General features: G+C 44.9%; 2 protein-coding genes across 3 annotated transcripts; both read left to right on the top strand.

Moving 5' to 3' along the window:
• The first annotated feature begins 335 nt into the window (after window positions 1-335).
• On the top strand, window positions 336-1,951 carry LOC144728273 (olfactory receptor class A-like protein 4). The gene has a single exon (XM_078607582.1). The coding sequence runs from the start codon at window positions 363-365 to the stop codon at window positions 1,296-1,298; it is 936 nt and encodes a 311-aa protein (XP_078463708.1). The 5' UTR covers window positions 336-362; the 3' UTR covers window positions 1,299-1,951.
• Window positions 1,952-9,206: 7,255 nt separating this feature from the next.
• On the top strand, window positions 9,207-19,393 carry PPP1R7 (protein phosphatase 1 regulatory subunit 7). Of its 2 annotated transcripts, XM_078607726.1 has the most exons (10): window positions 9,207-9,290; window positions 10,420-10,506; window positions 12,440-12,495; window positions 12,795-12,860; window positions 13,405-13,535; window positions 14,658-14,820; window positions 16,686-16,802; window positions 18,018-18,122; window positions 18,321-18,407; window positions 18,996-19,393. In XM_078607726.1, the coding sequence occupies exons 1-10, from the start codon at window positions 9,269-9,271 to the stop codon at window positions 19,170-19,172; spliced, it is 1,011 nt and encodes a 336-aa protein (XP_078463852.1). In that variant the 5' UTR covers window positions 9,207-9,268; the 3' UTR covers window positions 19,173-19,393. The 2 variants fall into 2 exon arrangements, with proteins under 2 accessions (XP_078463852.1, XP_078463853.1); XM_078607727.1 differs by lacking the exons at window positions 9,207-9,290; window positions 12,440-12,495 and having other exon boundaries at window positions 10,443-10,506.
• Window positions 19,394-25,255: the final 5,862 nt, after the last annotated feature.

Below are 25,255 nucleotides of genomic sequence, written 5' to 3'. Positions count from 1 at the left end.
ATCCTGGAGACATCCGATGAGTTATGAAGCTCTTTTTCACATCAGTCCAGCATGGTGAAGTATGCTCAAATAGCCCCTATGGTCCACACGCTGTGAGGAGGCCCTCATCCAGCAGTGGACTAACACATTGCCCATTGAGTGAGCACATGTCAACAGTGTGTCACTCGGTCATGTGTCCTCCTCGTCCTCCACCTCTTACATGTCATCATCCTCCAACCTCCTCCTCCTCTTTGTACTCTGTTACACCGTCTCCTCCTCGTCCTCCTCTCTGTCCTCCTGCTCCTCCTACTCTGACCTCCTCCTCCTCTCCATCCTCCCGTGCAGGCAACGGTGAGGGACCGGATGACACGGCGGCATCCACGATGAGCACCGAGGCAATGCTCCTCGTCGCCATCCACAGCGTGATCACGGCATTCGGCGTGGTGGTGAACGCGCTGATCCTGGTGGTGATCGCCAACACGGCGTGCGCCTACGAGTGCCTGCCGCCCTCGGACGCGATCCTCGTCAACCTGTCGTTCGTCAACCTCCTCATCAGCGTGGTGCGCAACGGGCCGCTCCTCTTCTGGGACGCGGGCGTGCACATGTCGCTGAGCGACATCGGCTGCAAGCTGTGCATGGGCGTCTGGGTGGTGACGCGCTCCGTGAGCGTGTGGACCACGCTGACTCTGAGCATGTTCCACTACCTGATGGTGAGCAGGCGTCACACGAGCGTCAAGAGCAAGACGTCCGCCCTGCGCAAAGCGGCGCTCACGCTGCTCTGCGTGTGGGCAGCCAACGTGCTCTTCAGCGTGCCCGCGGTGGTCTTCTCCGGCAACAGTGCGGGCAACTTCACCGATCGGCTCATGCTCGTGAGCGGGACCGTTCGCCCGCTGCTCGGCTGCGTGCTCCGCTTCGCCAGCGCACGCGAGGGCCTCGCCTACACCACCGCGTCGATGATCATCAACGAGATCGTGCCCATCGTGCTCATGGTGACGGTGAACATCAAGACGCTGCTCATCCTCCACCGGCACCGGCGGCAACTGCACGTGGCCAGCCTCATGCCGTCGCGCGTCTCCACCGAGGTGAAGGCGGCCAAGGTGATCATGGTGGTCGTGACCATATTCGTGGTCTCCTGGGGCATCCACGTGTTCGCGATCAACTACTACAACTACCGGCAAGACGACGACTTGGATTGGCTGATCTCGCTCGCCAGGTTCTCCACCGCCATCAACATCAGCCTGGGCCCGTTGATTCTCGTGGTGGGGCACGGCAAGCTACGTTCGCGAATCAAGCAATTTTTGCAATTGATCTGTAAGTGATTGTGAGACGGGGCACGGCTGGGCGCGTCCCTGCAATGTCTGCACTCCACTGCCCGGTGGAAAGGCCTCAGCTAGAGGAAGCTCTCCAGAGCCCCCCTAGAGTAGATTTAGGTCTACTCTTCCACACGGACAAGACGTCTCGGAAGAGGGTAATGCTGTAGAAATAATGGGGAGGGCCTTCATCCAGCAGTAGATTGACAAAGTGCTAAGTCATATCTTATATGAATAATTAATCGCATATATACGTATCCAAGAAAACTCACTCAATCTTTATACTTTTTTCAGGATGGCCCTGCTACATAGGGCTGCTTTGGCTATTCTATTCATGAGTGACTGGCTTGTGGGAAGAAAAAAACACTAAAAACCCGGAGAAAACCCACACATTTAAAAGGCTAACACCCAGAGCTCCCCAGAGATAGTTTCAAAAATCCATTGCTGCCGTACTATCCCATAGCTACCTCGCAACCCGACAATATAAATAAAAATGCAGCACATTCCTCAATAACACTGTAGCTTCAAATGTTCAAAATATATATAATAGACGACGTTTTGAGCACACATAACACACCCTCAGATATGATAAAGTCCGATGCAATATTGGTGATTTGGCATAGGCATTATATATAAAAACAATACAAATGACGAATTGTGAATAAATATAGAATTGGTACTCTTAGTTTTTTCGGTAAAGTCACGTAGGTAAAAAATGAAATAAAAATTAATACAAAATAAAATAATAAAATCACGACGTTTCGGAGGCAACACAAGTCTCCTTCATCAGGTGGGACCGTGACTTTACCGAAAGAACTAAGAGTATGAATCCTTGCAGTCACAAAAGCTTCAAATCTAGAATTATAGAATTGGTATTTTCTTGGGGAAAGCCATCCCTTGAGAATAAAAACTTCATATTTTTTTGGGCTCACCGACAGAGGAAAGCAACTGTAATGTTGTATCATTAATCTCACATTGTCATGAACGGAAGCGGCAATAATTGAACTTGTTTCACGGCGTCAGTGCAACTTTGCAAATAGCAAATACGCAGCCCGCGCACTGGAAAACATTCTGAAAGTGGTTGCGTGAAAGCGTAGAGCTGTTTGCACAGTGGTCAAACCCAGCGATGTTTTCGTAATGCCTTTGTTCACATTGTGAAGGACACGGAGGGATGTTCTATGCGGTCTCACTGTTTAATAATACAACACAAAACACAGTGCGACAGACTGGGCAGAGGGGGTTTTCCATGCAATGTATAATTACACTCCTGCCTGCCTGATTTCATTCACGCAGTATGTGTTACACTATACGCTACTGCTGCATACGCAATGCAACGAGGATCCGAGTACATGAATGAATGTGAAGTCAAATATTTTGTGAACATAAAAGAAAATGAACACGTTCAGACGTTGCACTTTGTTTTGTTGAATAAAGTTAAATATTTGGTTACGTAACCACGCAGTTTGTTATATATGTCTCTTTATGAAAAATGGTTTGCGCACGGGACTTGCAATCCGGAGATCAACGGGTTCGTTCTCCAGGCACGGCAGCTGATAGCGACGGTGCAAGTTTCTCAAATCTTCCCCCCATCACCCCACGGTGACTGTCCACCACAGCGGTGTAAACGGCAGGCGATTGGAAGGTCGCGCGTTGTGCGGTCATGCCTCTTGTTCGAGACGTCTGGAGCTCTCCAGTGTCACTTTATTTAACTCTCCAAATAGAGGGAGCTGCGGTTAGCAGGGTTTGGCTGCGTACGGTGCGAAAGAAGTTCAACGTACGTGCGTACAGCTCTGTATGTCCTAAAAAAAAGCGGCAGCACCCACACTTTACCCCACCACACGCCACAGTATTTGGCCTACTCTTCTACGCTCCCGAGAGCTAGCTCGAGCGGACGCACCCTTCCTCCAGCGGTGGCATCAGCAAGCGATTGCAGGGCTGCACCTTTGCCGTTGCCGTTGCGGCAACAGCACACACGTGACCCCACGTGTTGACTCTTACATTGCAGACGCGATGAGTGAAGTTTTCTGTGATGTACATTATGGACACGCACACAAAGCTCCCCACGTGTAGCCTTGAAGAGAATATTGGCCTATGAAGGCCGGCACGGCACACAACGCAATGTAATACTAACAATGTCCCGCCTCTTGTCAATCCATTGCATTGCCACCATTTAGCGGGCTCCCGATGCAACGATCCATCTCTAGCTGATGCCATTGCTCCATCTGTGCAGTGGTCGCAATCACCCATTTGACTGCCACGCATGCTTCAGTCTCAACCATTATCTCTTCAAGCGACGTGTCCTGCCCAAAACCCACCTATCCATAGCAATCATCATGAAGTCTTCATGTTGGGTGTCTCCTCTGCTCCACGTGTCCCGCAATTGCCGCTCAGTTGGCTACGTACGGTGCGAAAGAAGTTCAACATTCATACAAGCGTGTTCCTCTCCCCGTTTCACTGCGCACGTTCCAGCTACTCATCCATGTTTGCTCGTGTCCATATTTCCAACCCATGCGTCATACACGTTTACACTCTATCTTTAATTAGTTTCAACACTTTCAACACGGTGCAATTATCTACAGTATACGATAACCATAATCCCCAGTAATGATTTGTGTTGCAACGGGGTGCTGTAATTGGCACCGAGAGGATGGCCATGATGCCGAAGGTGCCACGTGTGGCGTGAATTGTTAATTAATGAGGGATCCCATCCCAGCCCTTCCCTCCTCCTCTGTCCGCCCCCCTCTCTGTACCCCCCCCACCCCGCCCCTCTTTGTCCCTCGCCCGCCGTTCAAGAGCTCTCAGCATCTCAACATAAAGCCCCAAGGACTTTATTAGTGTCGGATGTACTTTGAGCTTTTCCGCTGCCTCGGAAAGGTTTCCCTGTTTGATAAATTGGCCAACCAGGTGAATTTTGCTGGTGGTGTTGATGGTGCTGCTGATGGCGATGCTCCTCGTGGTGATGGTTGTATTCACGATGATGCTGGTGGTGGTGCGTGTGGTGATGGTTGTGCTGGTGGTGGTGATGTTGCTGGTGGTGATGGTTTATTCATCATCAGGTGAGTGCATCAAGTAACGACTACATCACGTGGTAGGAATCGAGGAAATAACGTCTGAGAAACTGTTGACCCATAACACCAATTCCTAAAGTGTGCGTAGTCTCAAAGTGCACCTAGCCTGGCACAAGTTCTGCGATATTACAACAGCCACACGATAGTAAGCGGTGGTTGAAGTTGTTATAATTTTAGGTCAGATGAATCAGCTCCACTGTGCAAAAATGGAAATGCTCAGTTTGCTTTTTTGTGCGAGTGCCGGCTTACAAGGGAAATGGATGCATGTTTAAGCAGGAAGGTTAAATGTGTGCACATAGTCAAAATTCAGGACGAGGGCACCGCAGGACAAGTCAAGAGCCACAGCGCGAAGCATTTACGCTGAGAAACTGGGTTGAAAATTCATGTTTCAAACATTCGTAATTAAACCAGGCTCTCAGTTATAGAATTGATAATCTCTGTTCAGTCATCAATGACTGCAACAACTAAAAAAACTCCCATCATTTAACATTTGGGTTTTCAATTAATTTGGATGATTAAAAATGAGCCAAATTTGTTTGTCATCTCCGGTGCGTGAATTTAAAGCCCCTTGAGTGTTTGGCACGTGGGACAAAATTGCAGTGCCCGGAAAACCCTCCATGTAGGAATGAAACTCATCATCCCTCAACTCGTGGTCACCTCGCAGCCCGGCGCCAACAATATATTCGCGAGCCCTGGTGGTTGCCCATCCAAGTGTGAATCAGCCTCAACCTATCTTAGCTTCCGAGATCCGACGATACCGAGTGCATTCAAGGTGAATTGGTCTATTTATAACCACCCCAATGTGTTTTCTGGTTCTGCTGAAGAAGCACGTGGAGTGAAACTCAAGACATCGCGCCAAACAATGCGTGATACAACTCAAAAACACATCGGAGAGTTGCACAGCACAACCGCGAAAAACCTCATATAGGTAAAATTGTAAATTGCACAAGCTGGATTTTTATTTCAAATTTCATCACCATCAACGGTTTGACGATGACTTCGGTGAATGGCGAATGCATTTGCCCGCATTGTCATCGCAGAGATGTTTGTACACGTGTCTGTGTCTCTCGGTGTGCGTGTGCATGATGACTGTCGTTCTACTCTCTCTTGACCCCTTCTGTTAACGCAATAAAATGAAAACTCAGCCAAACTGATCATGGACTGTGCACACAAGCAGCATGTGTACGTGTGTGCACTTGCAATATTTGTTTTATCGGGGTGAACTCTCTCCAGATGTCCCCGTGCGAATGCCTTAGTTTGGATAAATAAAAAAATGCAAAGAAAACAGAAATGTAATGTGACGGTTGTTTTGAGGTGGCACGAGTGAATAAGTTCATGGGTTACCCCGTACAATGTCAGTTGTCAAAAGCACATTTTGTTCAAGGAATAAAAACATGTCAGACACACATAATACACAATAATTCATCTTTCGCGTCCCAGCTTGTATAAGCCGAATCTATTTTCGATATCTGCACTCATAACACACCACCACGCTAATTCGCCGTGCTATCGTCATCGGCAAAAGTGGCTGGGAAGCGTCTGGGTTTTGGTGGAACATTCAATGACCTACGCATTCAAAAAATATGTGCATGTACATCATTAGCCATTTTGTCAATCCACTGCTGGATGAGGGCCTCCCCACACCTTGTCAGTCATGGGGAGTTTCGTCTGCGCGGGTTGCTAAAGGGCGAGGCCCAGGACTGGAAATCTAACGCAGATCGTAGGGTATCATAGCACAGTGCGCTCATCACTACGCCACCACTCAAAAAGTTCCATTATTATATCATGTGGTCGGCTACTCCGATTTTCTTTCTCTCTGTATATTGGAGTCATATCGTGTGCCACTTCTGTCGTCACATCGCACTATCCTCATATGTGACTCCACCGCATCCTCTCGTCTCACCCTCGGTCTCCTCTCTACTCCTTCTGCCCGACACTGGCAGCATCTGCTTTCCCCCTGATCTACATAGGCCCTCGAATCTTCTTTGTCTCTTCTCAACACCGTGGTATTCAAACCATATACAAAGTCCATCCTCCCTCTAAAGCTACAACTTATTTATTCCTCCTCCTCCTCTACCTTGGAGATAATCCCAACATCCACCTTAGCATTCTTATGTCTGCCCTTTCAAACACTATCTTCTCTCCTTCATTAGTTACCACGTCTCTGCAACAAATGCATCTATGATAATGACAGCGTATCCACCAGCCCCGGCGTTGCCCACGTCAACTCCGTCAAGTCCCAGAGCGGCCACGATAATGAGCTGGGCATGAAGGCGATTGCAGGAAGAGTTTTCGCAAATCAGTGATTTGATCGCGGCGTGAGATTGACTACTCGCTCATGCGGCACGGGCTATTTCCGCCATCGAGTGCTCAGTGCGGTATTAATTAAAGGCAGCCACTTCGTAGGACCCTAAGGGGCCAAAATCCCCAAAGTCCATTGTGCAAGTCATAAGCCAGGGATTACTATAGCTTAGGACTTTATTATTATTATGCTTGTTTACCCAGGAAAGCCTCTCTGAGTCTCAAGGCTCTGTATCAGGAGAATACGGACAAGCGTTTGCAATTTTGGAAAATATTATTATGCCAAAAAGGGTAAACCATATTTTTTTCATCAATGTAGGTATGTGTGATCCCAGTTGATATTTTTTCAGCAATTGGATGTTTGGCCATGGGAGGAAACTGGAAAGCCTGAAAGAAACCCATGCAGAACAGGAGGAGACCATACGAACTGAATCCAGGATCTTCTTGCTGTGATCAGGCAGTGCACATTTGCATGTTACACTTAAGAGTTCACACAAGCACCGAGTGACATCATGGCTGCAAGTATTTCTGACAAATAATCTGGGCCAGAGTAGTCGGTGGAAATTGTCTAGAGTTATATGAATTTAGCATAGACGTATCAATTCAATAGAATCACGTTATTTTTGTATTTTACCAGGTTAGGCCCACTGAGCTATATAACTTTTTTTCAGAAGCGACCAGGCCACAAATTATAGCGCAACGAAGTGGCATATCGTGTGGAAATGTACAGCAGCCAAACACTCTAAACGCACGTTTATAAATGTGGAGGGGGAAAATCGGCGGACCCGGAGAAAAATCTACACGACCACGGGGAGCGAGACATGCAAACTCCAACTATACAACGTGTCAGGGTTGGGATCGAACCCGCGACCTAACCTTAAACACCCAGTCGTTCATAAAAGTGGAAGGCGGTATAGTCCTATAGTAATAGAGCAAGTGCAGAATCACTGAACCGGAATTGATAGCTTGAAAGCATTTAGCGCGGGGCCCTTGACAGTGCGGGGCCCGTAGCATTATGTAGCTACTCTTGCTACGAGTTTGAACCGGCACTGGTCAGGCCTGTCCATGACGCTCAGGTATAGTGTCTTCGTGCATTGAGCTTTGAGGGTGAATTCGCCGCACACGTGGCAACACTGCCACCTGTTGCATGACGACAGTGGCACGGGCGACGCACTGCAATACGGAATAAAACCACGGGATTCAAGGCTTTTTTTGCATTGCGGTAAATTAAATGTCTGCGATTGGTGGGGGCAAAAGGCACGAGCACTGGACTACTGCTTAATGTCGAAATGTGAAGCTCTCCATTGACGGTTTTATCGCGAAGGGCGCGAATGATAAATCTCACCGCGGCACCCGCTGTGGTCATGAGATGTTTACAACCTCGCCTGGTGTGCAAGGAGGAATCGTGGGTTCAATCCAGACCCTGACGCCCGCTGTATATTTTGGAGTTTGCGTGTCTCTCTCTCTCTGTCTCTCTCTCGCTCTCACCTCTCCACGTGGATTTTTCTCCTCCAGAATGGACATCATCACGGCTTTTAAGGGGCCGTCCATAAATGACGTCACGCACCTGGGGGGGGGGGGTCAGACATTTGTGACGACGTGTGACAAGGGGGGGAGGGGGGTGAGAAATGTGACGTCACATCAAAATTCGCAACTTTAAATAAATATAGAAAACGCGTTCTACTTAATTAAATAGACTTTTTAATAAATGTTTTCTCCTACAACATCAGAGTGCAGCGCCACATTAAATACGCACTACAATGACAATAGTTTAAAGCGATTTGAAGCATGTTTTATTTGGGGGGGGGGGGGCAGAGCTTTGTGACGTCATATTTGAGGGGGGGGTCTGACTTTTTGCGACGCCGTGTGACGATGGGGGGGGGGTAAAAAATCGTCCAAAGTCCCGTGACGTCATTTATGGACGGCCCCTAAAGAGGAGGGTTTCGGATGCTCTCAATGTCCACCCTGACACGCCGAATTCATCGAGCTGTCATTTGTGATGATCAGGTTGCTTCTGACAAAGAGCGACATTATTTTTCAAAAAAATTTACATGAATAATTCGTGAGCTCGTAAGTAGTAAGGGGCCGTCCATAAATGACGTCACGCGATTTTGGACGATTTTTTACACCCCCCCCCCCTCGTCACACGGCGTCACAAAAAGTCAGACCCCCCTCAAATATGACGTCACAAAGCTCTGCCCCCCCCCCCCCAAAAAAAATATAAAATATGCTTCAAATGCGCTTTAAACTATTGTCATTGTAGTGCGTATTTAATTTTGCGCTGCACTCTGATGTTGTAGGAGAAAACATTTATTAAAAAGTCGATTTAATTAAGCGGAACGTGTTGTCTATATTTATTTAAAGTTGCGCATTTTCACGTGACGTCACATTTCTCACCCCCCCCCCCCCTCGTCACATATCGTCACAGATGTCTCACCCCCCCCCCCCCTAGGTGCGTGACGTCATTTATGGACGGCCCCTAAGTTGTGGGGTTTTTCTGAGTGTTCGGCGGGGCGGGGGAGGGTTTAATGAAATCGCGTTTCGGGAAGCGGCTCAGCCGCGCGACTTTCCGTCGGTCCCTGCGCAGGTGACGTCACACGCCCGGGCAGCATGGCGGAGCACAGCATGGAAGGTGAGGCCGCTGGCGATTTGGGGGGTAACGGAGGTAACGGGGTAACGGAAGTAACGGAGATAACGGGGCTAATGTTGACGTGCTTACCGTGAAGTGAACGGCGTTCAACGTGGGCTTGGTCGAGGCAGTGTGGGTTGCTGGACATCTGTGGGCAAAGAGCTTTGCCGCTCTTCGGATTCCTCCGGTAGCGATGACAGATTTTGAAGGTGGTTAATGGGGATATTGATGGGTCAGTAGGGACACCGTGGGGCTACTAAGGATGATGTGTTCATGTGGTTACGGGGGTTAATGTGGTTACTGATGGGTCAGGGACACTGGGGCTAATAAGGATGATGTGTTCACGTGGTTACGGGGGTTAATGTGGTTACTGATGGGTCAGTAGGCACACAGTGGGGCAAATGAGGATGATGTGTTCATGTGGTTACTGGGGGTAATGTGGTTACTGGTGGGTCAGGGATAGAGTGGGGTTAATAAGGATGATTTGTTCATGTGGTTACTGGGGGGGGGGGGGGTTCATAGGAACAATGTCGGATTCATCGGGATGATGTGTGGTTAATGAAGATATTGGTCTGCATAGGATTTCTGTCGTGTTAATGTCGCTGTCAATTGTCACTTGGACTGACGACCACTAATTAGCACAATCTTAATTTAGGAGCTTTCGTGACTGCAGGAATTATTCTTTGGTTCTTTTCGGTTAAGTCACGTCTAAAAATCTTTTTAGACGTGACTTAACCGAAAAGAACCAAAGACTAATTAGCACGGTTGGTTGGCTACATACGGTGAAAATTAAGTTCTGCATACATAAATGTTTCTGATTTTAATGTTCATGCTGAATGTACAGCTCCGTAATGTTCATGGGATGTGGTTAATGTGCTTGTATTGTTGCTGTGTTGATATTTGTGTGTTACTAGTGGCGGGTGTGGTTGTGATGTGGTTGTTGTATATATTAGTGCCGATGTGAGTAAACAGTCATCTGATTGTTGTTGTTGTTATTCGTGGTGTGTGTGAGCTTGATGTGATGTTTGTCGTTATGAGTGTGATGCTGTGCTTGTTGTTGTTGTCATCAGTGGTGTTGTTATTGCCGGCGTGAGCACGAGATGGATGAGTGATTTCCTCACCCCTGCGTCAGTTGACAGACGGCCCGAGTCGGAGGAGTCTGCGGATGAGGAGGCGACAGGAGGTGCCGCTTTGAGTCCGAAGCAGCAGCAGCAGCATGGTGCTTGTTCTCTTCCATCACTTACATAATTTACTTAATCGTCATTAACAATTCATCGCTACGTATTGGGACGGAACTGTGGCGGTGTGATGAACCTGGCAGCCCCAGTTCGATTCCCCTAACATCAGTGGCAAGTGATATCTGAACCGGTGCTGGGCAAACCTACCCTCGCGCAAAAAATTGACCAGCGTGGTGAAATGTGGTCAAACAATCCCTCGATTGGTTTGATGTGCAGAAGCCTTCATCCAGCAGTAAAATGACAAAATGGCTGATTATCGTTTTTTAAAATATATATAATATAATCACTGCACTAACACCATTAATAGTATTAATATTAACAGCACACCTCAATTTGCATACTTAACAGCAATCACGGCATTAACAGGCACGTTAACATCACCAGTAACATCGTCCTTCTTAACACGAACGACGCGCGATTATGGTTACGCTACAAATCATTGATATTAACTTCCTTATATCTTTGTTCCGCACATTTTATCAGACGTGAGAGGGGCTCGCGTTTACATTTTCATTGCAACCTTCGGAACCCATTCCCATTCAAAGCTGAATGTCCTGTAATGTAGGTTCACAGTTTGTGTGTCGACAGCGGCCAAGGCTTGTGTGAAACACTCGGGTTCTCCATGTTCAATGGATGCAGTGTTTATTCATTAACATAGCTGCACGCTGCACATAAAGACCCATGTGTTATTCGGTCTTCAAAGGAAAGCCAGTTCGTTTTACGTTTAGCGGTTGACTACATGCATGAAAAAATTAGCTTGTAAGTGATAAAATGCTGCTTTTAAGTGATATAATGATGTAGTGATGTATTTTTTTACGCGACAGAAATACACATTCACTCAGTTTTGTATCGCCCCACTAGCAAAGCTTTTAAACGATTTAATAGCAGATATGTGGCATATAAAGCTTTGAACGTGTTTAGTTTAACAGACTCCTGTGCCTATAATTCATTAGCTGTTCTCTAATCCACTGTTGGATGAAGGCCACCCCATGTCTTTTGATGCTGCAATTTGTGTCACTCCTGCACACGAACCGATCTCATTGCTCCATCTCTTTGGTGGGTGCCCTCTGGGCCCCGTCCTCTCCATTGACTGTCATTCCAACCGCCAGTCTTGATGTCTACCACCAATCATCTGTGCTTGTAATGTGTTTTTTTCAAGGACCACTTTCCTGAAGTCAACGTGATGTCGCTGATTTGGGATTGTTCCCAGGTTCATGTGTCCCTGCATTGTGTATGTAATTACTGGTTGGAGATCTAAAGATGGACCGCGGGTGTGTAGTTATAGAATTCTGTTTTTTGTCAATTGAGTTTTCCATATGCAATACTGGATTAAATAAATCAAATATAGAATCTTAATTGACACTGATGAACAATTGTTTGGCATTAAATTGGGTGCTGTTGGGTAGACTGCCAATTGGCAACCCAGTTAATTGTTGAATGCGAATTGTCCTGAACTTGTTGTAAAATGCAAGGACTCTTTCTACATCAGTACATACTGCTGGTCTTTTATGGCATGTGCACAAGTAAAGTTCACCCACAAGGTCACATTACATATTGCATAAAGATCAGCGCCAGAATTAGGTATCTTGATCCCCAGGACATTGGGCAGGTGGCTCAGTGGTCGAGCGAGCGGCTCGCAATCACAAGGTTGCGAGTTCAATTCCTCATAGGGGGTTGACTCATCCCATTGTCTTCTGGGGGTCGATAAAATAAGTATCACTATTGTGGGGAAGTCAACAGTGGTTGTACGATGACGTACTTGTACGTCGTCGGAATGGGAAAGCGTTACTATTCATATTTATACTATAACATCAATTGCCCCTCTAAATCTAGCCCTGCAAGAAATGAACAAATGCGAGTGGGTTCGGTCTGTCAGTGTAAGCGTGCGTATGGGTCGGTGTTATGGCTTTTCAGGTCAGAATGAGGTAGCAGTGGATATCACCACCATAGAGCTCAACCCTGATGATGAGGTACAGTCCCACTACAGTGCTACACACAAATGGAATGTCACGTTGCATCTGTTGTGGCGTCATGTAAAGACAAACCGAATGCATAAACAAACAGCAGGAGGACTTCTACATCAGCTGTCCTGCTGTGTTTGTTTCACACCTGATGACGGTTCCTTGTGTTGCGATCGAAACGTCGTGATCAATTATTTTTCCTACCTGCGTGACTTTTCCGAAAGAACCAAAGAGTATGGATTCCTGCAGTCACGAAAGCTTCAAATCAAGATTAATCCGAATGCAATTAATGCCTTACTTTTTTGCAGGAGGTGGACTTGAACCACTGTCGTATTGGGAAGATAGAGCGACTTGAAATCCTGACGAAAGTTCAGGTCAGTACCAGTAAGAAGAATAACTTTTAAGAAAACAAATGGTGCATTCTGCCAACTTGAACTTACCACTTTGTTCCAGTAAAGGGTTATACTAGGAAGGCCATCATCCAGCAGTTGATTGACAAAAGCGATGTGCATGTGTAATAAGTGGGCATTATTAAAGGAATAGAGTGGTGGAGCATTGGTTAGTGCATTCTGCTATAAGCCGAGCAATTAATATCTTGCCCTTAGCTATCATCATTGGCGAGTGATATCTGAATCAGTTGTGGCCCCTCGTCCCACCCCCTTCACCAGCCCACATGATGAAGTACGCACAAACAACCCACATGATCAACATGGCATGGGGAGGCCTTTATCCAGCAGTTGACTGACATAATATATTTGTGAAATGGATTTGCTGTATGGTTTTGTATTTGTTTTGCTTTTTTTATTAGAATCACTGCACAATGTTTGATGGCGTTCATTCAACTCCGTCATGTAACCGAAGAGTGATGCTATCGGTGCGGTGCTTGGTGTGGGTGGGTGTTAATGTTTGCCGGAACAGGTGCTGTGCTTGCGACAAAACATGATAGCCCAGATTGAGAACCTGGAGAGCTTGACGACCCTGCGGGAGCTCGACTTGTACGACAATGTCCTCAAGAAGATTGAGAATCTTGACACGCTGGTGAACCTAGAGTGAGTCTTCTTTTTCGTGCCCTTTAATTCACTGTTATCTTTCCAACCTTATTCACGTTGAATGTTGCCATCACTGCCCAAGGCTGCATTCATACATGCTGTTTAACTATAACAGCAGTGGTGCTTTGGTACAGCATATATATTTTAAAACTTATCCCTTTTCACAAAACACTCCTATTTTTATGAAACCCAATTTCAAGATGCCACCCACGGTAGCGTGAAAGTGACTCATACCTAGACATATTATAGGAAAGGATGATTCTTGTCAAATTGTCAACATTTTGCTTGGTTTTCAACTTAACTGATTTGCTGAAAAACGAAATCTCTTGTCACGTTTGCCCACGGACAACTCGATTTGTTAACCTTTGTCAGGTGATCTAGAGCTGCTTCTCTAATTGACATACCTACACAATCCGACCCACAAAAGAAACCACTGATGCATCGGATAATATGTCATGAAAGCTTACGTGAAATCTTACCAATCACACATAGGTGAACATGTCTTGTGAACAGTACCCCCCTGTGTGTTTTTAAACGTTATTCCTTCAAAAATGTGATTAGGCTGATGACAGCTAAAAAGCCGTGCTTGTTTAATCGCTCTCCATGCTTTGCATCATTCATGGGCCCTTGCGAAAACTGTTGCACAATGCAGCTGTTTTAAATTGCCTGTGCCAGTACACGTGCATTCATAGCATCTCTTAAAAACTAACCATGCTACTTGAAACTTACCAATGTTTTTTTAGACATACCATAAATGTGGGTTATTGTAATTGCTTTTAACAAATGTAATATATTAACATCTTGCATGGTGATGTGTATTTGTGTAAAATTTGCTTGTGGTCAGAATAGTAAGGATTGTTACATATAGAAGTAGTTTAATGAAGTATTACGAAAATGTTTGCCTCCTTTCCATTAATTTTTTTAGGTTTAATGCACTTGTACATGACTTTTATTTTTCTCATATTTATCTTCATTCCGGCTTTTCAGCCTTTATTCCATTGAATACTTCAGTCATGTCTTGTATGTAATTTATATAGGTTGTATGAGTAATCGGCAAGTATGCTGATAGTTCATTTGTTTGCATTTTATAAACATCTGCCCATTTGGTGACGCGTCGATCAGGATGCTTGACATTTCGTTCAACGTGCTGCGCAAGATCGAGGGCCTGGACACGTTGAGAAAAGTTCGCAAGCTCTTCCTCGTGAGCAACAAGATCACCAAAATCGAGAACCTGAACTCTCTGACTGAGCTGCGCATGCTGGAGGTGGCATCTAACCGCATTCGGGTAAGAATTGGCCACCCCTTAACACATTGAAGTCCACAAGTGTGACGCATACAGAACCTGTTCCCTTCATATCCCACGGGCCAATGCTCTCTTCTCAGAAACCTGTAACACGTGACCCCATAGCCATTGTCAATTTCTCAGCAGCTTGTATAGCTGCGTGGTTGGGGGTCATCCATTTAGTACGTACGCAAAAATCTGTCAAAACTTGACCCCTCCCCCCCCCTCCCTGTACGCACGCGTACTTTTTACACCCCTTCCCCACCTGCATACGTACGCTTGACGCACCCCCCCCCCCCGAATCCTATAGAACGGCCGATATTTAATCCATGCAGAAACGATCAAGGATTAATAATATTCACGTGTTTAAGCAAGCAGTCCACTGCCGGACTATCTAACTCATTTGAAGGCCAATGTAGGCAATTTATTATCGAAGCTCCACCCCCCCCCCCCCCCGTTTCCTATGCGTACGCACACTGTCAATAGACCCCCCCCCATACGCAAGCGGCACGCATTTGGGTTAACCCCCCCCTCCTCCATGCATACGTATGAAATGGATGGCCCCTCGTGAGCTGCTTAGTCAGCTGACTTCAAAGTTGTGACAGTTAAAAACAGGGACTGGGACAATTCACAAACCCTCCACCCCTTCGGCGTTTCGATGATTTGTCAAAAAAAAATCTGCTTCATCTTTAAAAAAATTAAGAATATTATTTTTTTTTGCATGGGTGATGTGAACCCATTTCCATATACAACGTATCATAACAAAAGAGTAATTGACAGGGGTTTGTCATTCCACTGTGGCCACATTCGCTGGACAAAGTGCCGAGGACAATGAACCACATTGATTTTACATTAACGTTTAACTAGACCTCATATACATACACAACACGATAAACATTCAGATAAAACTATTCAATCTTGATTTGAAGCTTTCATGACTGCACGGATCCATACTCTTTGGTTCTTTCGGTAAAGTCACGTAGGTAGAAACATGAAATAAAAAATAATATATCACGACGTTTCGATCGCAACACAAGCGGTCGTCCTCAGGCGGAAAAAATAATCCAGCAGTTGAACTGCTGGACCAGCGAGAGAGCTGTTACAACAAGAGGTAAAATATGTGGTGAAGGGCAAGCAGGCGGGGTCTGAGCTGGAAAGGAAATCCATCCCCGGACGCAAGCACGTCAGTTGTGTTAATTGGGGGAGCTTAGGGAGAGAGATTACATTTTTTTTATTTGACCATGTAAGGCTCACTGAGCTATATAGCTCTTTTTCAGAAGCGATCTGGCCACAAGTGATAGATCAACGAAGTGGCTTATCATGTGGACATGTATAGCAGACAAATATTCATTTAAATTGGAGGTACACTTTTAAAGGAGTTCTCCATGCATACATACAGACTAGCTGGGTTCATGTAAATGCTACTTAAATTATATTGGTAGGAACCACCTGGTTCCACCAGCCCACGGGATTATTGTGTGTGTCCGTCAGTCGTGCATCCAAAAATGGGAGGGGTAGGGCTGGGTGGAAAGGGGAGGGTGGGGAGGGGCTGGGTGGGGAGAGGCTGGGTGGGGAGGGTGGGAAGGGGCTGGGTGGGGAGGGTGGGAATGGGGGGGGGGGTGAGACGGGTGGGGCTGGGTGGGGAGGGGCTGGTCACCCCGTGGTGCCCTTATAAAACTCAACGTTTAACCTACTCACGCCGGCTTGTACCCGCCCTCACAGTCGGCCATATTTGCGTAATACACCACGCCGCCGTTGACCCTGGCCATTGACTGAGCAACCCAACATTCCTACCAGCTCCCTCCGCAGGAATGTGTTAACACTGGCAACCGCGTGTGTGATGTTTTTGTTGCCTTTTCTCCCTGCAGGTCATTGAAAACATTGAGACTCTAAAGAACTTGGATTCGCTGTTCATTGGGAAGAACAAAATCACCAAACTGCAGAACCTTGACAGCCTCACCAACCTGACCGTGCTTAGTATACAGGTATCAGACCATAGAATAATGTATTTAACATTTATTTAAAGATGCTGCATGTTGCTTGTGATACGTCTCGTAATGCATGTCTCTATGCCAACACTGATTTAAGTCGGTGTAATGATTTGTGTATTCACCACAGTGTAAAAATACGTTCTTATTGTATTATTCTTATTCTTGGTTCTTTCGGTAAAGTCACTTTACCGAAAGCACCAAGAATATGAATCCCTGCAGTCATGAAAGCTTTAAATCAAAATGTATTATTCTTGTTTACCCAGGAAAACGTCACGTAGTCTGCAGACTCTTTTACAGGAGGGTCCTGCACAACTTTTTGCAATAAGAGGCAATGTTGCTATGTGTAATTCCAATTTAGTAATTTGCATGTTTTATTTGAACATTGGGATGTTTGGCCAAGAACAGAATAACACTGCAACCCAGAAGCTCTACCATTCACTGGATCGCTGGGGTGTGAACTGCTACATTTCTCGGTTTAATATGAAATAAATAAGCAAGTAACTTTATATGAATGCATTGCTCATGTATGCAAATGTCACCATCAACTGTAGTCCTTAATATTATCTGAGCAAATATTCCAACTTGGTTCGATAAGTGAACTCTTCCATCATAAATCTTGTGCGTGCGTCTCTGACACTACTTGCTTACTTTTTGTTGATAGCAGTAGTTGTCTCATCGTCTCATGGATAGACTCGCTCCCATCATAGTAATGTGCAATTTACATATGCCACTCACCACAGCTGTTAACAGGATATGGAGCACCGTTTCAAGCTTGTTTGAGCAAACCACCACTTATGACTCTTTTAAGCATCTACATATGCCCTTTGACCCGGTGTCAACGCTTACTCATGGGTGACACGGTGGCGAGATGTTAACTACCTCGCCTGGTATACAGGAGGTCGTGGGTTTGATCTTGACCCTGACGCCTGCATATTTGGAGTTTGCATGTTCTCCCTGTGGTCGCGTGGATTTTTATCCGGGTCCTCTGGTTTTTCCCTCCACATTTAGAAACTTGTGTTTAGAGTATTTGGCTGCTATACATTTTCACATGATAAGTCACTTCGTTGAGATTTCATTTGTGGCCAGATCGCTTCTGAAAAGAGCGATACAGCTCAGTGGGCCGTTCTTGGTAAAATAAAATAAAGTTTCGTCGAGTTTGCTCCATGTGACCTTTATGCTTCTGTGTCTCTGTGTGTCCTGTGACCCCAGAGTAACCGGATCACCAAGATAGAAGGCTTGAGCAGCCTCGTGAACTTGCAGGAGCTCTACCTGAGCCACAACGGCATTGAGGTCATCGAAGGCCTTGAGAACAATGTGAGTGTTGTACATTTTTAATTGTTGTTTTTTATATAATATACAGTACGTTGTCTGAAACTCTTTTTGAGATGTGTACTTCCACTGATTACTTTGAAAGCATTTTACCATGGTGCTGAGTGAATGTTTTAGTTGATGCCTCCACTGCAGTCTATTTCGCACCGTTTATCTTTGCCCTTCGTGCTGGTGTTTGTACAGAAAAAACTAACGACGTTGGACATCGCCGCCAATCGCGTGCGAAGGATCGAGAATGTGGGCCACCTGACAGAGCTGCAGGAGTTCTGGGTGAGTATTGCTCCCCAGTTCCTTCTCCGCAGCCCACTTAGTGCACTGAGCTGGCACGAGCACTCCCATGATTAATTCAAGGCACAAACACACGTTAGAAAGTGTTCCAAGAAATCCGGCGACTTGAAGCAGGGGTGGCGCGTTCGCCGCTATTTTAAGAAGTTGGAGGTTGGAATCAGGCAGGCCGCCCTGGTTAATACATCAGGTGTACGAACGATAAAATACTAAGTGAACTCTGCTTTATAGTGACCGTTAAAGATCCTGTGAGATCATTTATAAAGAATAGGCTATTGTGTGCTGGTGTCATGATCCATATTTACAAATTAGAAAAATAATTCCTGCAAATTACTTAATTGCGGATTACACTTGTCAATCTTTGCCCCCCTACTGTTAAAACTAAAGCTCACTTGCAGGCTCACCTTGTGCCGTATACGGACAACTGCAATCGGGGTTCCTTTGGAAAAGCTTAAGTGAGATGTGCCCTAGAAAGGCAAAGATCACGATTATAAAAAAAAATATGCATATGCGCGATTTTTATTTCTTTAAACGTGCAACGTGGTAATGCCTTAACTCGCTTGCCCTTTGCAGATGAACGACAACCAGATCTCCAACTGGAATGACGTGGACGAGCTGAAGAACGCGCGGGGCCTACAGACCGTCTACCTAGAGCGCAACCCTCTGCAGCGCGACCCACAATACCGCCGCAAGATCATGCTGGCACTGCCGTGGGTACGGCAGATCGACGCCACCTACGTGCGCTTTTAGCGCAAGGCTGAGTGCCGGCGACGATCTTTTTCTCGACACTGAAGATTTGGGAATTGAGATTTTTCCGTAGCTTTGTTAGAACAAATATTATTTGGGTGCGTTTTGTTAGCTACAGTACAACGTCGCATATCTGTTCTAGATTTGAAGCTTTTGTGACTGCAAGGATTCATACTCTTAGGTTTTGTCGGTAAAGTCATGTAGGAAAAAAAATAAAAATAGAAATAAATAATAAATCACGACGTTTCAGAGGCAACACAAGTCTGGTGGGACCGTCACAGCTACATTTACTGTATCAAGTAACTGTATCAAGTAAATTTAGCTGTGACGGTCCCACCTGATGACAGAGACTTGTGTTGCCTCCGAAACGTCGTGATTGATTATTTTATTTATATTATTATTATTTAAATTTTTTACCTACATGACTTTACCGAAAAAACCTAAGAGTATGTCGCATATCTGATTAGCAGGGTCACTGGTTTTGGGCAGATTTATTTTTAAAAGGTTGGATATGTGAGCATCTGTCGACAGAAGATGACCGTTGCGCCATGCACAAATAGGTTACTGGACAAATATACAGCGGCTAAACGACTCTTAACATGGGAAAACCGTTGACCTGTCCGTCAGAAGTAAGCGAATGTACGCAGGATTAAGGATACATTATTTCGTATGCAAATGCTGGCTTTGTGAACAACTAGAAAATCACACTTTCATTATGCACAGGGTTTGGGCAGCAAATTGGTCAGGGTGGTTATGTCATGGTCGGATATGTGACGGTCTACTGTATATAAGTTGAAACTCTTTAGTAGTAAAAGCAGTACTTAAGTAGAACCTCAAGAGAGCATGAAGCCACTTTTTTGGCTTGAAATTTACTCTAGGGAGACCAGGTCGTCTGGCCTGGACGGTGTGGATATGACAGGCGAGATTTGTGTGCAATTGGATGTGGGGGTATGATTTGTTAAATTGCGTTCCATAGTGTGTCAGGGTATGTTAATGTCGTTTTTTAAAAGTCTGAAAGCGTTTGGGTCTTCCATGTTGCCTCGTATATTGCTTGTGTATGCGTTGTTTTTACCGTGCATCTGACAACATTTCTTTACCATCCTGAGAGGTGCAGTTTAATCGTAAAATGTCAAGTATCCAGAAACCCAATTCAGAAACTGCATTTTAAGCCACTGATGCTTAGAAAAGTGGTTTCAGCATGCACTGTCGAAATCGTTTCGAATATTTGCCCCACATTCTCATTATTCCAGAAGCTAGAATTCCTGGCAACATGGCAACTGCATAAATAGTTTCATAGGTGTCTCACTAAAAATAGTAGAGCCGTGGTTATGCTAAACTGTCTTTACTTTCTGCCAGCTCTTTGAAAATGAATAAATTACCGAAAATGTGTTCTAGTTGCTCACTGCCAAGTGCTTCCACTACACCCTTGATGTGGATGATGTGGAGGAGCAGCAGTTCACATTTCTTGAGACGTTATGTTCTCATTAATTAAATACATGGGATGAAGTAACAGCGCTAGTTTTTTTAATCGCTGCATTGTGTCTGCATGCGTATGTTACAAGTTGTATTGTAATTGTCACATTTGAGTGCTCACACATTACTTGCAAGGAGGCCATTCCTTGCCTGCATTTAACCTCGGCTTCACTAACCCGATGCTTTACACGTGTATTGAAGATTACAAACCTATAACTCTCCGCTGTGTGTATTCGGGTCATGCCGCATTTGTCCGGCACGATGCCTGTTTTGCTATGTGGGCAGGGAGAATCTTCAAGAGCTCAATATTTGAACATCGTGCCCAACTAAAATCTGTGCAATTTTAAAATACTTTAGAGAGTTATACTGTACAGCACAAGCCAGACGAGCTGTGCAGTAAATTATGAATAACCTTAAATGTGATTTTTAGAAAATGGGCTACTTTGCAACTGCAGGTCACTGTTAAGTTATTTATATACAGTACTGCTTGTTACGTTGTGATTCAGTCAAAAGCTTTTCATATACATCATTATGGGAGTGGCTGTTCTGGCAGAGTTTATGGTGACCTGGAGTGTGTAAAACATTTAGCTATTAATATATAGCAATTTTGTATAAATAATGGGTAATTGTGATGAGATAGCCAATCGTATGACGTTTTAGATTCAGTGTACCTGGAGACAAACTGTCCACCTTTATCAATGTTACCAGATCATGGGACACAGCTTTTTGAAATGAGGAAATATTTAAATAAATTTCAACACACGACAGTCACCCAGAACTCCGCATTGGTCAGTAAAGGCAAGCAATTTAACGGGCTTTTTTATCCATTGACAAAATGTACCATCGTAAGCAAATGTATCAAGTGTTTGATTATTCGTTTTAATTATAACCAGCTGTCTTGTTGAATACCAGTTGTGCATCTTGCAATCAATCGCTTTAAATTGACGGACCTAACCAGTGCGATTGGAGGGTCACTGGTTTCGGCAACTAATTTGTATCCCTAAGATAACGATGTGGGCGATGTGGTTGGTATTTTTTCCTGTCCATTCTCGCTTTGAATGCACTCCAGTTGATCGTTGCGTGTGGTTTGAAGTGGCTGAACAGCAGTGTGCCTTGAGGCTGGAAAACACAGCCAGGAACAATTTGCCATCAAGTTCAATTGTCACGAGCTGTCGCGTTGATTCAACTCTGTGGCGTGACCTTGTTTAAAGGGGTGGCATGCAAAACTCAGGGTTTAGGGGTTGGGCACGACACAATGTTAAACAAGCTCTCCGTTACACGTAGTAAGGGTGTCCTCAGCCTGCAGCAGTGGGAGGGGGGCTCAGCTCCCTACAACCCTGCCCTGATGCTACAGGGCTAAGTATTTTGAACAGCATGTCATAGTAAATTCGGTTATGGCTTGATCGCAAGCAATATTCGGCAATTTCAAATACATATTGAAGGTTCTCCACAGACCTAATTCTGTGTATCGTTCACAGCTGAATGTCACTTGATTGCATGATTTTAGGGAAAGTGGTTGATATAATCTCATCTAATCGCAGAGGTCGTATTTTGTCATTTTATTTTACAAATTCTTATTCCATAACATGCTGTTGCAATTTTCTTATCACATGGAATGTTGGATGTCTTCAGTCGTAACTTATTTAAGTTGTGATGTTTAACCTGTATATGTGCTCTCCTACCAAGAATGAGAATGTTGCTTTATATAACAAAAGTATTACCCAAGAAAAGCTGATATTTTGTTGCTTTTCCACATAATTACAGGCCTTTGTCAATCAGCTGCTAGATAAACGCCTTCACACACCATGATAGTCAAGGGGGTTGTGTGCACATACTTCACCATACTGGTCCGTACGGGCTGAAGACATGTAATTTGGCTAAATTCCAGCTCAAAGAGTTCAACGTTTTCCATGTGGCATGGCTGGTGGGAAGTCCTGCCTTCTGCGTGGACGTCACATTGTCGAACACGTCCCTGCGAGAGATGCGAATGGATAATTAAATGGTTTCTTGATGCCATGAGGACAATCTGGATACAATTATGGGGAAATTACAAGGAAAATTTAAACTTAATATGCTGTTGTACAGAGAAATGTAACAAATTGCATGTGTTAAAAGCAACACTGCTCATCAGAGGACTGTTAAGCAAAACTTCGTGATGATTTATTGCGTCGCCTTTCGAAATTCCACGTATTTATTTTCTTAAATATTGTGGTTGTAAAGTGTTTAAAACAATATAATGTACCATATATAGCAGTTATATTTATCTCGTTTGAAACCTTTAGCAGCTCGTATCAATCTTACATGCTTTCCGTGATACCGAGTATACCACCTTGCAATGTTATCTCAAAAGTGAAGATAATTCATAGATCTTGAGGTGACTTTGTCATTTAATCTTCAGAATAGGCCTAACATTGCAGGAAGAGATTACAGGTGGGCTGCTCGTTTCACTTGTATTTTTGGGGCCAAATTCCAAGCACCTGAACTCTCCTCCTCAGTGACTTACCAATATGGCCCTGGCAGCAGTGAAATGTCGATGATAGTGGTGCTTGTAATCGTAACGTACATGACGTTGCAGTGTTGGGGTGCATGTGTGGTGCAAACGTCAGAGCAGTGGGTCCGTTGTGGTACTACCCCCTAGCAGGTCTACAAACAAAATGAGCACAAATGCATATTTAAATATATCAACCCATGAATATATACCAGGAGTTGGGGAGCCGATGGCTTCTCGGCAAGATATTGACCGGACGTTCATTTCATAGGGCCCACGACTTTATTTCATATGGCCCACGACTTTATTTAATATGGCCCATGTCCACATTCGGCTTCTTCGAAACGGCCGGTGGCCACAACATATATTTATCGCTTCAAGTATCTTTGTAGCATGCATTGGGTACGAGAGGGGACTATTTTCAATCTGGCAAGGGCTGTTGATAATTTGAGTGCACTAAGTCTCTTCTGTCAAGTCAATTCTGGAGGTTGCCTCTGGCATTACTAATGCGTGGTGATGGCCTCTCAAATGGACCTGAAAGCCCTATTTGGGCCCTCGATAAGAGAAAGATTCCCTCTCCCTTTGATCTAAAAGAAATGCTGCAAGGTTGAAGTAATATTTGCCGGGATGTGAGCTTCAAATACGTGTGTTAAGCAGTATCAACAACCCTTGCAGTATCGTCCTCTACGTTTTGAAGACGGGAAACAGATTGAGGCTTGTTGGTTCTGGAGATGGCCAATTGAACCTCATGGTGGAACCCCGGTGTCCCGAATAAACTGAAGTCAAAATCGTAATGAGTTCATTTGATGTCGCAACGCAGTTTTTGTGAGAGCCGAGGGCTTATGGAACCCCGGGGTCCCGCCATAAGGTTCACTTGTTATGATGTCGAATCGTACAATGAATGTCTTAATTACACAGGAAGTAGACATCTTAATTTGTATTTTGAGACAATCGTATTGCAAATGATATGGTAAATGCTGTTGATTATATTTTGTAATCGTGTACAGTGAGACTACACATCCTTAACGGATATTGAATATTTGCAGTACACTGTATATGTTATTCGTGATGTAATAAAATAATAACAATAACATGCGTTTCCCGTATCTCGTTTTCTTTTAAAGAACTACAGTAACTCCATTAATGTTGTACATCACCAAAGACTTGGCACATGCTGGAATGGCCTGAAGTGGATTTTGACTTTAGTAATTGTTTTGTTGTTTAATGAACACTTTTGGGCCCTACGTTAATGAATGTAGGGCCCAATACGTCCAGCGGCCAGCAACAAGCAGCACTCCCAAAGTAAATCATTTTTGTAAAGCAGCAGAATGTTCACAAATGTTTATATTTTGATTTAAAGCTTTCGTGACTGCAGGGATTCATATTCTTGGTTCTTTCGGTAAAGTCACGTAGAAGGGAAATAATAAAATAATATTCATATAAAACATGTTATATTAATATTATTTTCCTTTTACGAGACTTTACCAGCCCCAGTGGCTTAGTGGGGCGCGGTGCTGGGCCTCCCCTAGGTCGACTCAGCCTCAAATGTGTACCTGGTACAGTGTAAAAACATCGCCACTAAGTGAGACAAAGGCGGCCGGGCGTGATGCTGGCCTTCATAGGTGCTCGCTAACGACACTTGCCCCAACATTATGTTGAGACTTTACGGGGGATCTTTGTATTTGTGGTCCTGGGCCTCCCCTCGTTCAACTCGGCCTCAAATGTGTACCTGGTACAGTGTAAAAACATCGCCACTGGGAGAGACAAAGGCGGCCGGGCGTGGTGCCGTGCCACGACCTTCATCGGTGCTAACGGCACTTGCCCCAGCAGCATGTGAAGGCTACACGGGTGGTGGGGGGAACTTTATCTTTGTGGGCTGCCAAACTCACCGCGTGTCTTGGTTGAGCCTCCCTGAAATGTGCGTAAATTATTGTTGTTGTTGTGCTTAAAATCTAGAGAGAAAGCTGCTATTAAATAGCACGAGGTGTTTAGTGACGGTAAACAGAGCTTATTTTATTTCATCTATAATTAAAAAAATAAATCCAACCGGTAAATTAATAACAAATACAAATTGTAGCGCAGAACATTTCGAATTCGGCAGTGGCGGTAGTGACATTTTCGTGTT

Source organism: Lampetra planeri, chromosome 28, assembly GCF_965212315.1.
Source record: "Lampetra planeri chromosome 28, kcLamPlan1.2.h2, whole genome shotgun sequence".
NCBI classification, from domain to species: domain Eukaryota; kingdom Metazoa; phylum Chordata; class Hyperoartia; order Petromyzontiformes; family Petromyzontidae; genus Lampetra; species Lampetra planeri.
The sequence above is the reverse complement of the archived record's forward strand: the minus strand, read 5'-3'. Positions and strand labels throughout refer to the sequence as shown.

What these genes read in the sequence shown, in the direction of transcription:
- LOC144728273 (XM_078607582.1), top strand. Translation starts at nt 363, where the DNA reads ATGAGCACCGAGGCAATGCTCCTCGTCGCCATCCACAGCGTGATCACG.
- PPP1R7 (XM_078607726.1), top strand. Translation starts at nt 9,269, where the DNA reads ATGGCGGAGCACAGCATGGAAG. An exon ending in AGCTCAACCCTGATGATGAG is followed by an intron (nt 12,496 to 12,794) that starts GTACAGTCCCAC and finishes ACTTTTTTGCAG; the next exon opens with GAGGTGGACTTGAACCACTG. An exon ending in TGACCGTGCTTAGTATACAG is followed by an intron (nt 16,803 to 18,017) that starts GTATCAGACCAT and finishes CTGTGACCCCAG; the next exon opens with AGTAACCGGATCACCAAGAT.